This window comes from Bombina bombina, chromosome 3 (assembly GCF_027579735.1).
Source record: "Bombina bombina isolate aBomBom1 chromosome 3, aBomBom1.pri, whole genome shotgun sequence".
NCBI lineage: Eukaryota > Metazoa > Chordata > Amphibia > Anura > Bombinatoridae > Bombina > Bombina bombina.
In genome coordinates, this window is record NC_069501.1 from 714995241 (window position 1) to 715010224 (window position 14984).

A 14984-nucleotide genomic window follows, 5' to 3' on the forward strand; every position below is an offset into this window, starting at 1 on the left:
GTATATATATATATATATATATGTGTATATATATATATATATATATATATATATATATATATATATATATATATATATATATATATACAGTGTATATATATATATATATATATATATATATAAATATAATTGTGTGTATGTGGCTTATACTGCTTCATTTGTTAATCATACCACTGTCCACTGTTAGAATGACTGTCCAAGAAAACATGACAATGTTGCGTGTCATAAGACCTAATAACTGGCTAGTGGCTACTATTTAATCACATCACAGGCAGCAAATTTTATTTTAACTATTTTGTGGTTTGTATTTTTAGGCTCCAAGAGTGTATTGGACATTGAGAAACATGTACATTAAGATTCTGTAGTGTTAAATAAACTTTAGAATTCAAAATGAAGGTGTTATAGTCATTTATAAGAAAATCGCAATTGCAGGGGTTTTTTCAAAAAAATCGTAATTGTTTTTTTGCCCATATCGCCCAGCCCTAATATGATTCTTCAAAGCTTTAATCATTGGGGGTGTCACAGCCAGCCAAAGTGACAATATAAGTCTCCTAGCAATTAACAGTACAATGTTAAGAAGTTTGGCATAATTATCTGCTTCACCGTCCCTCAGTAACAGTGCCACTATTCATGATATAGTCACATACGTTTTGCATATTTTTTTTTTAAACAATAATCAACCATCTCCCAAAATCTGGAAATCTTAGGACAATTCCACATAATGTGTATGAGGGATGGACTGGGGGGTGAAGATTTTTAACAAAAAGTATCAGCCCTAACCCTCTTAAAACTCTGAATCATGGCTTCTGCTGTAACTTCTGGATAACCTGCCTTCTCCCACTGGTTAGATATCTATGTAACATAGAATCGCCTCTAGTTGCATGTAATGTTTCATGCATCAGCTAAATAGATCTAAGGCCCTGTTCATACAGGGAGTATAAGGCATCCCAATGAGACCCTCCCTAGAAGGACACCTCTAATTAACAGGTGAGCCTACAAATATGCAAATAATGTTGCCTTGGGATATCACATTTTTCTTTTAGCTGTTCAAAAGTGAGACTATATCTTTTAGAGCAATCAACCAATTGATCTACTGTCACTAAACCCCAGGAGGCCCACTGTTTAAAGAGGCCAGGGGTAAGACCTGGAATGAAGTCCAAATTCATATGAAACTGAAGTAATTTAAAATGAAAGCTAATCACCCCCACAACTCAGATATTTTTTTCCAGGCCAATATGGGTCCCTTAAATAGCCAATTGTCTTTTATGCGGTTAAGCAGTCTAGGTAAGTACCCCAACGAAATTGGTGTAATCCACGTCTCTTATACTAGTAAAGTAGTCAGACTCCATTACCCAGTTTAATGCTATTTTTGCTACGGCTGTCCAATTATACCTCTGGGTATTTGGTCATTTAAACCCCCCTTCACAGGAGAATCAGTAGCGGACCTACTCAACAGAGGACCCTGGTGAAAAAAAATGTTTTGAGCCCCCCAAAGGTAACTTAGTAGTTAGCAATAGTAGTAATATTCATGATGTTTCATAAATGATTTAGAGGATAGATAGATGGACCTGCAACCTGCACTAATAAAAGGCTCCCCTGCATTAGAATTGTGCATATTCTGCACACGCATATATATAGACTGGCTGATATGGCCCCCCCCCAGCACTTGGGCCCTGGTGCCACCGCACCTGCTGCAACCAATGGTACTTCCACCCCTGAGGAGAATTGAATAGTTTCGAGAGCCAAATTCTCCTCTTTCTATTTTGCCATATAAATGAATAATATGCTCTTAGTTATTAATAAACCGAGTGTTTGCAGGACATATAATCATTTTTATTAGCCCTATTCTCCCTGACAAAGTCAAAGGGAGGTATACCCAGCTTTTCAAAGTACTTTCTGCCTTGGTTTTGACTAGAGAAATATTCAACTGTCACCAAGTGTGCAGACGTTTTGCCAATTGAATGGCCAAATACATGAATGGTATCGAAACTTCTTTGAGCGCCCACGCCCTCAATCATTGCTTTTTACTCTTATTCAGCCATAGGAGTTCTGACTTGTCAATATTAATTTTCAGTCATGAGAAACTGCCAATATTCTCTATGTAGGTCATTATTTTGGAGATAGAAGTATGGGGGTTTCTTACAAAGAGGAGCATATCATCTGCATATAGCGAAATTGTTGCTTCAATATTCCTAATCCGTATGCCCTCCATTTCTTGTCTCATTTGCAACTGTTGACATTTTAGTAAAGGTAAAAGCAATTCAATCTACCTCAGCCAAAATGATTAACCCCTTCCTGCTGTTAGGACGTTCCATGCCATCCTAACCGCGCTGGGCTTTAGCGCCATAAGGACAGCATGGAACTTCCTAGCCGTTTGGCTGTACTGATGCCATAATGGCTTCCTATATAAGATCGCAGGCTGGAGGGCGTGCCTAGCGTCATAGGCACTCCTCCCTGACCCGATCCCATCATTAAAATCACACAATCGCATGAACAATTGTGTGATTTAAATGTTTTCTTATTTGTTTACATCGGATCTTTGTTCCGATGTAACAAATAAGTATTGTCATGAAAGGGTTAACCATTTTGGTATTGTTATTGTTTGTAAAGCAACTTTAAATTATTTATTAATTGGGTGCATCAGCAGTGATATATATGATTCATGGTAAAAAAAAAAAAAAAGAAACACATGTAACAAATTACTTCGGGGGGGCTCTGCTCCAAAGGGCTAACAGATTGTATTTAATACAAAGTTAATAAACATATGTTGCGCTTGGTCTGTGTTGACACAAATTGAAAAACTGGCTGCTATTGGTTGGAGATGTAGGTAACTGAAAATTCTAAACTTTTTTATATTGGGATAGACATCATAATATCCTGACTATAGAAAATACAGATAGAAATAAAAAAAGTGTTTTGGTGATATGGAGTTGATAGAAAAATAGGCAGACTAGATGAGGCAATCTGATCTTATCAGCTGTCAAATTCTTTGTGAAAATGGGAAATATCTAATGTGTATACTAGTTTTATTCTCAGTCATTTGCAAATATATTGGCTGATTCCTCAAAGCAGTTGTACCCCAGAGTCCTTAGCATGAATGAATCATTCTTTTGATCGAATAATCACAATCTCAGCTGAGAAGACTGGCTTTGCCTAGCAAAACAGTTCCCTACGCTTGTGCATAATGCTGTATTTAAATGTGAGCGTTCGCTTTTTCTCAAATGGTTGGCTGTTTCAGTAAGCTTCGGGCTGCCTTTAGGAGCCTATATGCATTTTTTTTCTCATGAGTTATTTGTTTAAGTATTGAGCAGTTGTTAGGAAAATGACAGTGTGTTGATTTTAAGAGGGAATCGATACTCAGAGCTGGAGCTGACTGCCAAAAGCCTTTCCATGTGGCTTTGTCTGGCAGATCCAGGGCCTGGCTGAGTAAATACGCTGCATAGCTGACGGGCAGGCAGCAGGCATCAAACAGCCTTTAACTGGGCCAAATCCTGCTTCTTTTTGATGCAGCATTGGAGAGGGAGATGAGTGGTGAGATCATAGGCCTCAAACTTTAATGGCTTCATAAAGGCCCCAGGATGTCCTGATGAGGTATTAGAGGAAGTAATTCAGGAAGAAAGGGACAAAAACCATCTCCGGATGCTAGCTGACCCTTAGGGTTGACTACATCAGGATGTTCAAAGACAAGTGCAGACCTGCTCTGATTCCATGCTCACTTCTCATTACACTGTCTGTTTCCCTGAGAGAGCATAGCCACTAGCCACTGTGTCTCCTGACCCTTAGAAAAAATTGTCAAGAAAACACCTTTAGCTTTAAGGGACATACAAACCAATAAACGCAGTTGTGTGCATTAGATTAACTCATTAACTTTTCTCCATTCTTCCACAAAGATAAGAAAATGTGTTTGTTTTTTTAATCTGTGGTATATTAAGCTAGAAACGGCTCTGTGTTTTATTCACTTTATTTGAATACTAGTATCAGGATATGATTTGCAGTGTTTAATAAAAATGTGCTGTCTGAAACTTTTATAAGGACACCATAAACACTGCTTGATTTTATTTACAATTGCGCTTCTCCCACCTTCCCTAGAGAGGTCAAAAAGCAAATTCTTTAACCTGCAAATATATTACTTGTTTAGGTAACTTGCATCACTTTTAAAACCTAGGTTACAGAATTTGTTTTTTTTGTGGCATCTCTAGGGAGTGTGGGACAAAGCACAATTTTACATAAAAACAACTCTTGAAAATACAAAATAATTTTGCTATTGTTTTCTCTTACAACTTAACTTTTTTAGTATGTACATGGCATAATGTTGACTATAAATACTTTTTTTTTTTTAATATCGTGAATGGAGTTATTTGGGAAGTCTGGGTTATATACTTAATAAATCAAGGATGTCTTATAAATCTCAGAAGTACATTAGGAGAGTAACAGACACATTTATAAGACACTTTAAGGAACTATTCAACTCAAAATGTAATTCCCTATGATATTAGGTATTATGTGTAGTAAAACCACTTTGCAATGTATTTTATTTTGCCTGCTTTTTCGGATATTGAACTCTGAGAAATATAGTTTGCCCACTGCTCCCAGAGTGGCTGCAGATCATTCTATACAATTTAAACTGACCCTGCTACTGGCTACCCATTAGCTTTAGCTTATATCTGCCCCACATACAAAGCAGAGAAGATAAAATACTTTAGTCTTTTTAAGAAGTGTCCATAGCCTGCAAAGCAATGCAGATTGTGCTAACAAAAATACAATTTTGAATGGTTTAAACTGTTTATTTTGTATGCAGAACTAATACAATGCAGTGGTTCATTGGGTATGAATATTTAACTTTAGGGTATCTTTACTGGCCACCAGAGTAGTCAGCAGCCAGCCACACATTTAGTTTTTTTAGTCAGGAGAAAAATGTATTTATTGATTAGTACAATAATCTAAACCTTTATTAATCAGAAGGTAAATGTGAGGAGCTGCACAGTGAGTGCAATAGGTAACAGTCCCCATGGTCATGTAACTCCTACCAGCTATGGACTTCGGATGGTACCAAACCGCATTCAGCTTGTGTCAGTTATATGCCCATATAGGATCCTAGATCAGATCTAAGGCCCGTGGGAGCCATATAACTAGACAACCAAATGACATACTGTACACCTGGCAACTCTAGCTGTGCCTCCCAGTTTCCTGTGAGACGCCAATCCCTACATTAGGTTGTACACGGACTCTACCAGAGAAGGTGCCAGCACACATTAAGGTTAACTTATCTAATATATATATATATTACTGCAGCGGTAATAAATTGTTACCATATTAGTGACGTACACATTCCTCATGCATCCCTCACAAACACATATTTAACAACACATTTATTCAAGGAGAATGTTTGGAAAATTTTAATGAAAATCCTTATGTCATTTTTTTTAAAATATTTGTTTGTGATGCTTCTTTGGTTCACAGTATTCACCCTCTAGTGCTAAACTATGTAACATAATAGGTCTTATAGTTATTTTATCCCTGTTTCTTTTGTTTCTCTGTGTTTTGTTTGCTATAAGCTGCACATATTTATTTTTCAGGTTTTGGCTTTGTAACCTTTGAAAATGAAGATGTTGTGGAAAAAGTCTGTGAAATTCACTTCCATGAAATAAACAACAAAATGGTATGTTGTTTTATGTCAATTCATTCTTAATAATCAATCAGAATTTTTTTGTGAAATCTTTAAGACTTTTACACAGTTGTAGAGTTTTGAATCATGCAGAGGAATATTGAATGTCTCTGTAGATGTTATGTTTAGTTTCTTATTGTCTGTGACAGTCTTAAAGTGAACATGACCTACATGTTTGTTTGAACTTAGAAACTTGCCTGTGTATTTTGATATGGAAAGCTGCTATTTTTGGTTAAATCATTCTTTCATATTTCTGTGATGATATAATATATTGTCTTGTGGCATTATTAGAATGTTAAAAAAATTTACAAGATTTATTTTCTTCTCTTATATACTGTTGTCCATACTTATTCTGGTCCAACTTTAAGTTGTACACATGAAGACAGCAGATCACCACGCATCCATACAGTTAGGTATCTTTAGGCTTGCTGGGTCCTTACATATAATCACTGGACTCATGAGTCTTGTTTTTTGTGTGTGTGTCCATCTTTCAATAAGATCCTACACTCAAATGGCTTGTGACAGCCAATAGGGTCAGTGACTCAGTGCTCCTTGTACTGCTCTAGCTGGTATGCAGGGTTGATCACAATTGGCACTCCAGAGGTTTTGGAACTACATTTCCCATGATGCTCAGCCAGCTTTTAAAGTGTCTGAGAATCATGGAAAATCTAGTTCCAAAACCTCTGATTTTCCATGATTCTCAGACACTTTAAGCTGGCTGAGCATCATAGGAAATGTAGTTCCAAAACCTCTGGCTTGGCAAATTTGATAACCCCTGCCTTAAAGGGACACTGAACCCAATTTTATTATTTCGTGATTCAGATAGAGCATGCAATTTTAAGCAACTTTCTAATTTACTCATTATCAAATTTTCTTCATCCTCTGATTGGTGTATTGATTTAACTGACCAATAAATAAGTGCTGAACCAAAAATGCAAATAAAGATAGCAAGAGAACGAAGAAAAATTGATAATAGGAGTAAATTAGAAAGTTGCTGAAAATTACATGCTCTATCTGAATCATGAAAGAAAAAAATTGGGTTCAGTGTCCCTTTAAGGTTATAAATGTTCTATTTATGAGAGTTTTTGGGAAAATAAAGCAATTCAGTTAGTGCAACTATATGTGTCCCTCTGCATCTATGAACCTCCTTTATTTACATCCCTTATTAAATGCCCTATAAGTTTGTGATTGTGCTTCTGGAAACACTACTTTGGGTGCTAGGATTTTGCTAGACATAAACTGAAAAACCATTTTTTCTTTTTTGACTTTTGCTTATACCACTATTGACACTTCAGATATTAAGGAGCAGAGGTGCATGCAGTCAGTGTTCCTATAGCTCATACAGCTGTTGCCATTCAAACATCTAATTCCGTATTCTCAATCAGTTCCATAATTCCTACTTGTGCACGTCAATATGCTATTTCTTATTTCTATATGAGGGACAGTTTGATTTATATAAGGCAAATTGTTTTTTTATAGTCAATTATTGTATTAATAATACTAGCAGAAATGTTCTTTGTTTCCCAAGAATGACAAGGAAGCATCATTTCACAACATTTTGTATTCTTTTTAAGAGACTAATTCTATTTGGACATTTTTATTCCATTTTTTACCTCCATTGTGATCCCTAAATGTGATAAACAGCTTCCAAGGTTTATATGGCTAAATGGATTTGAAGTACTATTTCATACTACTTTTGTATGTCAGCTCAGGAAGATAGGTTCAGCTTTTAAGGCAAGAGCTCATTGGACAATTGTAATAAAGCTTCCATTGAGCTATTTGAAGGCAGCCACATGTTTACAATATGTTATTAATTCAATATGTTTGTGCCATTTAATAACAAAGTCTTATAAAGAGAATTTCCACAGACCCAGAGAAATATGAAAGAAAGCCAGATTTATGTTAATACATTCATTTCCTCATGTTTGAAGTAATATTCTACGAATGTCCTGCCTGATACATCAGTTTATCCTGTTCTTCAGTAGTCCTGTTTGTTGATAATCTACCAAATAAGTCCTAGCTTGGCTATACAGGAACTGAAGCAATTTATCCCACCTTTTCATAGAAACCATATCAGTATGGGTAGGTATATGACCTTTTAACCAAAGGAGTGGGTAAAAGCACCTCCCAGAGGTCATCCATATTTTTTTTATATATGTACAAGGGGTATCTTCCTACTCCAAGAAGTCACAAAGCAATACACTCACCCACTTCAAATATAAGGCCGCTCCAAGTGATTGGTTGCTGAATTAAAATCAACGTTAGTACTTTTGCAGCACCAGATCTTTCCATTGATGTAAAAGAGTCTGAGGCAAGATCAGATTGGAACATCTTGCGCAATGTAAGAGGAAAACCAACATATAAAGCAAAATTATCTATTTCCTTATATGACAGTTTCAGGAATGGGAAAAAATGCAATAGCATAGGCCTCTGAAAGCAAAAAGCAAGAGGCAAACAAACAAGGGTTATTGAAATAATGAAAAAAATTTGGCGCCAAGTATGACGCACAACGTAACGTAAAGTCTTTTTTGGCACCAAAAATGGCCGGAAATGACACACTTGCGTCACTAATGACGCCGCCGTGTGAAAGGTCTCGGCGTCACGTATGACGCCGGAAATGACGAAGTTGCGTCATAAACGTACTTTTTCGCGCCAAAATTTTTTTCGCGCCAAGAGTGACGCAATAAAGTTTAGCATTTGACGCACCCGCAGGCCTAATACCCGCAATTACAAGAAGTAGTCAATTGAAAAAAGACTAAACCCCAGGTAAGAAATACATTTCTTAAAAATGTTTACATTCCCAAATATGAAACTGACAGTCTGCAGAAGGAAATACATGAACCGGACTCATGGCAAATATAAGTACAATACATATATTTAGAACTTTATATAAATGCATAAAGTGCCAAACCATAGCTGAGAGTGTCTTAAGTAATGAAAACATACTTACCAAAGACACCCATCCACATATAGCAGATAGCCAAACCATTACTAAAACAGTTATTAGTAGAGGTAATGGTAAATTGAGAGTATATCGTCAATCTGAAAAGGGAGGTAGGAGATGAATCTCTACGACCGATAACAAAGAACCCATGAAATAGACACCCGTTAGGGAAATCATCGTATTCAAATAAGTGTATTCAAATTCGCTGTACTCTGAGAGGAATCGGACTTCAACAATGCTGAGAAGCGCATATCAACATAGAAATCTTAGCACAAACTTACTTCACCACCTCCATAGGAGGCAAAGTTTGTAAAACTGAATTGTGGGTGTGGTGAGGGGTGTATTTATAGGCATTTTGAGGTTTGGGAAACTTTGCCCCTCCTGGTAGGATTGTATATCCCATATGTCACTAGCTCATGGACTCTTGCCAATTACATGAAAGAAAAGAGTTTTACATGCTGCCTCTGTTAAAACGGACATCATCCTCAAAATATAATCTGCTATATCTTAATGTTTTGACTATCCTATCCACCCTGCTATGTTCCTCTTCTGCATATAAAGTTTCAAAGCAGTTGGTAGAGGACATAGAGCTTAAAAATAGTTTATATTTAAATTTTTGGTAAATTTAATTAGCCTTTTAGTTCTCTAGAACTTCTTCAGCAACATCCAAATGTATAGATAAAAAAAGTAAGAAATTACATTTTCTACCCATAACCATAGCATATATATATATGCATATCTTTCAATGCTTGCTGGTGCATCTTGTCAGTGTCACCTGCTTGTCCCTTTAAACATATAGAGAGCCTTCTTTAAGCATACACTTTTATACTTTTCTAGTCTGCACCAATTTGTGTCCCCCCACCCAGAACTACTTCACTACAATAAAAATGTAATCTTTGAATTCATGGAAGCTGTTGCTGTGACCTGTTTTAGAATTATGGATTTGCACAAAAGTGCGTTTTGTTCAATTCAAGACTCTCATTCTTCCCCCCATCATTATTAGTTCTTACAAGTGGCTTTTGTAGCAGTGCTGACACCCATCACCATACTTAGTCACATAAATTGCTTTTGTTTAGGTTTGTTTAACTCTGTATCTCCATCCTGTGTTGTGCAAAATCTGTGTTCTAGAAGCACCATGTAAAATGATTTTGCTTTTACTTTATAGAACAGTTAATATGATTACTTTGCTCTGGCCAGTAGGAACATTTATTTGTCCCTGTATCATGTTTGGGAGCATAGTGAGGCATCTAACATTTACAGGCGTCAATGAGCTGATCTTCAAAACTGCCCCATTAGATTTTTACACAGATTCAATTTCTTTGTTCAGATAATGTTAACATGAATAAAAGTACACTACAAAATGCTTGAAGGATATGCTTTTTAAAATCATGCCAACCAGAGCACTTGAGAAGAAAAGAGACATTTCCTTCTGAATATGAGGCGAGTCCACGGCATCATTCCTTACTGTTGGGAAATACTGAACCTGGCCACCAGGAGGAGGCAAAGACACCCCAGCCAAAGGCTTAAATACCCCCCCCCCCCTCTACTTCCCTCATATCACAGTCATTCTTTGCCTTTTGTAACAGGAGGTTGGCAGAGAAGTGTCAGAAGATTCGGAGTAGTTCCTCATGAAGGGTATCTACCCGTCGAAATGGGACTGGAGTTTTAAATAGTCTTGTCAGCCTCTCAGTGAGAGCATTGATGAATGTTAGAGTCTGGAGATGCAGGGAGAGTCTTTCTGCAAATGCATCCAGACTCGCATAAACAGCTCCTAAGCAATCAGTGTTGACAAGTTTCACTGCCTGCTTCCATCACTCAAGTCCATGTCAGGAGCGATGCTACAAGACTGTCAAACCTGAGAGGCTGTGTTTCTGTTCCACGGCATAGATTCCGGTAAGATTGTTTCATTTTTTTTTATACACATATGATAACGCAAGAAGACAGGGTCACGGTGTGGCTCCTTTTAGCTGTATGGAATCAAGGGTTAATATCTCCTGAGGAGGGTTATTGAACAGTGGAGATTAATCACATACGTTTATTTGATTATGCTGCGACATGTGTGAGATGAGGCTCAGGCAGATGTTGGAACGTACAGGGTTTTTACTTTTGTTTTGGGAGCTGCGCAGCCTGAAAGGCTTGGTGCACTTTTTTGCTATTAAAGGAAGGGGCGGTCCTGCATTGTGCACCATTTGACCCGGTGTGGTCAGACTTATTTCCTCTCTCCTGACAGTGCGGTTTACCAATTTTTAGCTATTGCGCCAGCATGCAGAGTTTCTGAAATGGCTGCCTTGCAATGTGATCCTCCTTATCTGGTGTTCCACACTGATAAGGCTGTCCTTCATACCCGCTTGGGTTTTCCGATCGTAACATCAATCAGTAGATAGTGTTTCCTTCCTTATGTCCTAATCCTTCTTCTTTGAAGGAACGTTTACTTCATAATCTGGATGTGGTTCGAGCTTTGAAGTTTTATCTTCAAGCTACTAAGGATTTTCGGCAAACTTCTTCCTTGTTTGTTATCAATTCTGGGAAGCGGAAGGGTCTGAAGGCTTCTTTGACTTCCTTATCTTTTTGGTTGAGGAGTGTTATACGCTTATCTTACGAGTCAGCGGGACTTAAAATCCTCAGAGGATTTCTGCTCATACCACTAGAGCGGTGGCTTCCTCTTGGGCCTTTAAGAACAAGGCCTCTATGGATCAGATTTGTAAGGCGGCTTACCTAGTCCTCCTTACATACTTTTTCAAAATTCTACAAATTTGATGTTTTTGCTTTGGCTGAAGCAGCTTTTAGAAGAAATGTTTTACAAATTTACAGGATGTGGTGCTTTCAGATTAGGGTCAGCATTTCCTTTACCCCTTCTTTTATCATTCAGTGTCCTCTAGAGCTTGGGTATAGTTTTCCCAACAGTAAGGAATTATGCCGTGGACTCTCCTCATATTAAGAAGGAAAACATAAAATATGCTTACCTGATAATTTAATTTCCTTCTGTATGAGGAGAAACCACGGCCCCCGCCCGTATACTCCGATGGGCGGACCACATTTTTTTTTTCTCTTTCGGGAACCATATATACCCTGATATTTCTCCTACTGTTCCTTGGCAGAATGACTGGAATATGAGGGAAGTAGGGGGAGTATTTAAGCCTTTGGTTGGGGTGTCTTTGCCTCCTGCTGGACAGGTTCAGTATTTCCCAACAGTAAGGAATGATGCCGTGGACTCTCCTCATACAGAAGGAAATGAAATTATCAGGTAAGCATAATTTGTTTTTTGATTTGGTCCTGTATCTTTTTCTAACATAATATATAATCAAGGGCACATTACAGTATATAAAATTGTATCTTATCATTCTTTTGATTCTTTTTTTTTTTCTGCATTAATGTGGTCCATCTATTTTAATATATGAACTTTGATGGAACAGAAGGATTTTCAAATCATCATTTAGACCAATGCCAACTTATATTTTGTGCAGAAAATCAGTGTTCATTGGTTGTGCAGCTCTTGTAATGATGTGGAATGCTCATTGGCTGTGCTGCTACTTTTGGTGGTGATTTAGAATGCTCATTGGTTGAGCGGCTCTGGAGATTATATGAAATGTTATTTGTCTGAGCAGCTCTAGTGATGATTTGGAATGCTCTTTGGCTGTGCTGCTACTTTTGTTGATTTTGAATGCTCATTAGCTGTGCTGCTACTTTTTGGTGATTTAGAATGCTCATTAGCTGTACTGCTACTTTTTGATAATTTGGAAAGCTCATTGGCTGTGCTCCTACTTTTTGGTGATTTTGAATGCTCATTAGCTGTACTGCTACTTTTTGGTGATTTGGAAAGCTCATTGACTGCTTCTACTTTCTGGTGATTTTGAATACTCATTGGCTGTGCTGCTACTTTTTGGTGGTTTGCAATGCCCATTGGCTATGCTGCTACTTATTGGTGGTTTGGAATGCTCATTGGCTGTGCTGCAGCTTGTGGTGGTTTGGAATGATCATTGGCTGTGCTGCTACTTGTGGTGGTTTGGAATGCTCATTGGCTGTGCTGCTACTTGTGGTGGTTTAGAATGCTCATTGGCTGTGCTGCTACTTGTGGTGGTTTAGAATGCTCATTGGCTGTGCTGCTACTTGTGGTGGTTTAGAATGCTCATTGGCTGTGCTGCTACTTGTGGTGGTTTAGAATGCTCATTGGCTGTGCTGCTACTTGTGGTGGTTTGGCATGCTCATTGGCTGAGCAGCTCTGGTGATGATTTGGAATGCTCATTGACCATGCTGCTACTTTTGGTGTTTTTGGAATGCTCATTGGCTGTGCTGCTACTTTTGTTGGTTTGGAATGCTCATTGGCTGTGCTGCTATTGTTTGATAATTTGGAATGCTCATTGGCTGAGCAGCTCTGGTGATAGTTTTGAAGGCAAGTTGTCATATCATATCTGGTTATGACTAATTAGATTTTATGATTATTTTGAACAAACAGTAGCAAGCTTGGATGATTTGAATGAGTCATTTGCCAGTTAGATCTTAAGGCAGTGACAGTTCAGGACTGCTGAGGCACTGGTTGACAATGACCAAAGAAATTGGAGGATGATTTGGATGAGGAGTCATGACGTGACTTGTATACCTTGTTATTTAAATAGGGGTGTGTATAGGTGTAGTACATAACTGGTACCAGATGCTACAATTAAAGTACTACACCATTTACCAAGAGTTAAATGGGGGGGGGGGATCACCAAAATAAGAAACTCAAGTCCCTGTTGGCTGAATCAAGCATTGTATTAACAAACCTGAAAAATGTATTTTTTTGATGGAAAACATATAATGTAAATATTACTGCCTTTAGGTGAAGAATCCCCAGATCATCCCTCCAGAAGACCTTTTATACTGCTGAATGGTCAGGTAGGGAAGCCAGGTGTTGCCTCACAATCCTGCATTTCTGTACAGCATTGTACAGCTCTTTTTAAGGTCTCCACAGGCTATTGAGATAGGAAAAGTATATTAACAGGATATTTTATTTTAATCCATTTTGTTTTTTATATATTTTTAGAGGATTTTTTCTCTCATCAAGCTTCCTTGCTTCTTCAAACACTGTAGTTATATATGCATTGTATATTGGCGTTGTATGTGTTCACAGAGTATAAATTCAATAATGGAGCTTTTAGAGCGGATAAGATCAAAGCAATCTTCTTAGCATATGCTGGAGGCCTGACTCAATATTTGACTTGCTAATTCGTTCCTATGGCGCGGAAATAATATTGTTCATTTTGTTCTTACCATTACATACAACAGAAATAAAAACGACAAAAAAAAAATGTCTCTAATACCTTTTGTGCTTTCCGTTTTCGTTCTTATGAAGTTTTTGGCCATTAAACCAATCTCACTGTTTAAAATGTTCTTGGGCTTTAGTGACTCTATGTGATAGTCCTCTTCCATTTCTGGTTTGTATGATTAATTACTTAAATAGCATTAACCCATTGTTGAAAACAGAAATTATTGTTTAAATGTTAGCTGAATCTAGAATTTCTGTTCACCGTCGTATTAATTACTACAGTTATTTGACTGGTGGAAATGAAAACATTTTAACAATTGCAAACCCAATTGTTAAATAATATAGCATCTGGTCCTAATTATTGCATTAAATGTTTTACCACACATGCTTAATGGTAACATATTTAACCACAGAAGATTTGTTTCTTGTAAAGTGTCAGATATTGGCATGCTCTGTGCAGTGAGATTCTTGCCAAGTGGCAATATCTTATGTAAATATTAAGTCATCTTACATAGTAATAATGAAAATATTGCTTAGCTGTCATAAAAAGGCATTTTATCTTTTTTCTTGGTAGTAGCATTAGTATTTTGCTAGCTGAATATTTCTATGGTATTGAAAGGGGGTGCCCTAAATCTATTACTGCACAGTTTGTGTTTGTTTTTTAAAGGGATAGTAAAACCCAAAATGTTATTTTATGATTCAGATAGAACATACATTTGTAAACAACTTTCAAATTTACTTCTATTATCAAATTTGCTTCATTCTCTTATTATCCATTGCTAAAGGAACAGCTTTGCACTACTGGCAGCTAGCCGAACGCATCTAGTTAGCCAATCACAAGAGACACGTGTGTGCAGGCACCAATTAGCAGCAGCTCCCACTAGTGTATGATATGTGCGTATTCATTTTTTAACAAGGGATACTAAGAGAACGAAGCACATTTGAAAATAAATTTAAAAGTGTCTTAAAATGACATGCTCTATCTGAACCATGCTAGTTTAATTTTGACTTTTCTATCCCTTTAAGTTCTTTGACTTTTTTTAATGTAAGGGAAACATTTTAAAATAAAACCATCTAAGGTAGTTGCTTTGCAATGTCATATCCTTGTAGTCTTAAATCAATGGCCGTTGGAA

At 37.2% G+C, this 14984-nt stretch overlaps 1 protein-coding gene across 2 annotated transcripts in view; it reads left to right on the forward strand.

Annotated features, from left to right (window-relative positions):
* The window catches only part of MSI2 (musashi RNA binding protein 2), a 986805-nt gene that overhangs the window by 675295 nt on the left and 296526 nt on the right, over positions 1–14984 (forward strand). For both annotated transcript variants that reach the window (XM_053707533.1, XM_053707534.1), the window contains exon 8: positions 5577–5659. In XM_053707533.1, coding sequence (XP_053563508.1) covers positions 5577–5659 — 83 coding nt within the window. The remainder of the gene's footprint in view (positions 1–5576; positions 5660–14984) is intronic.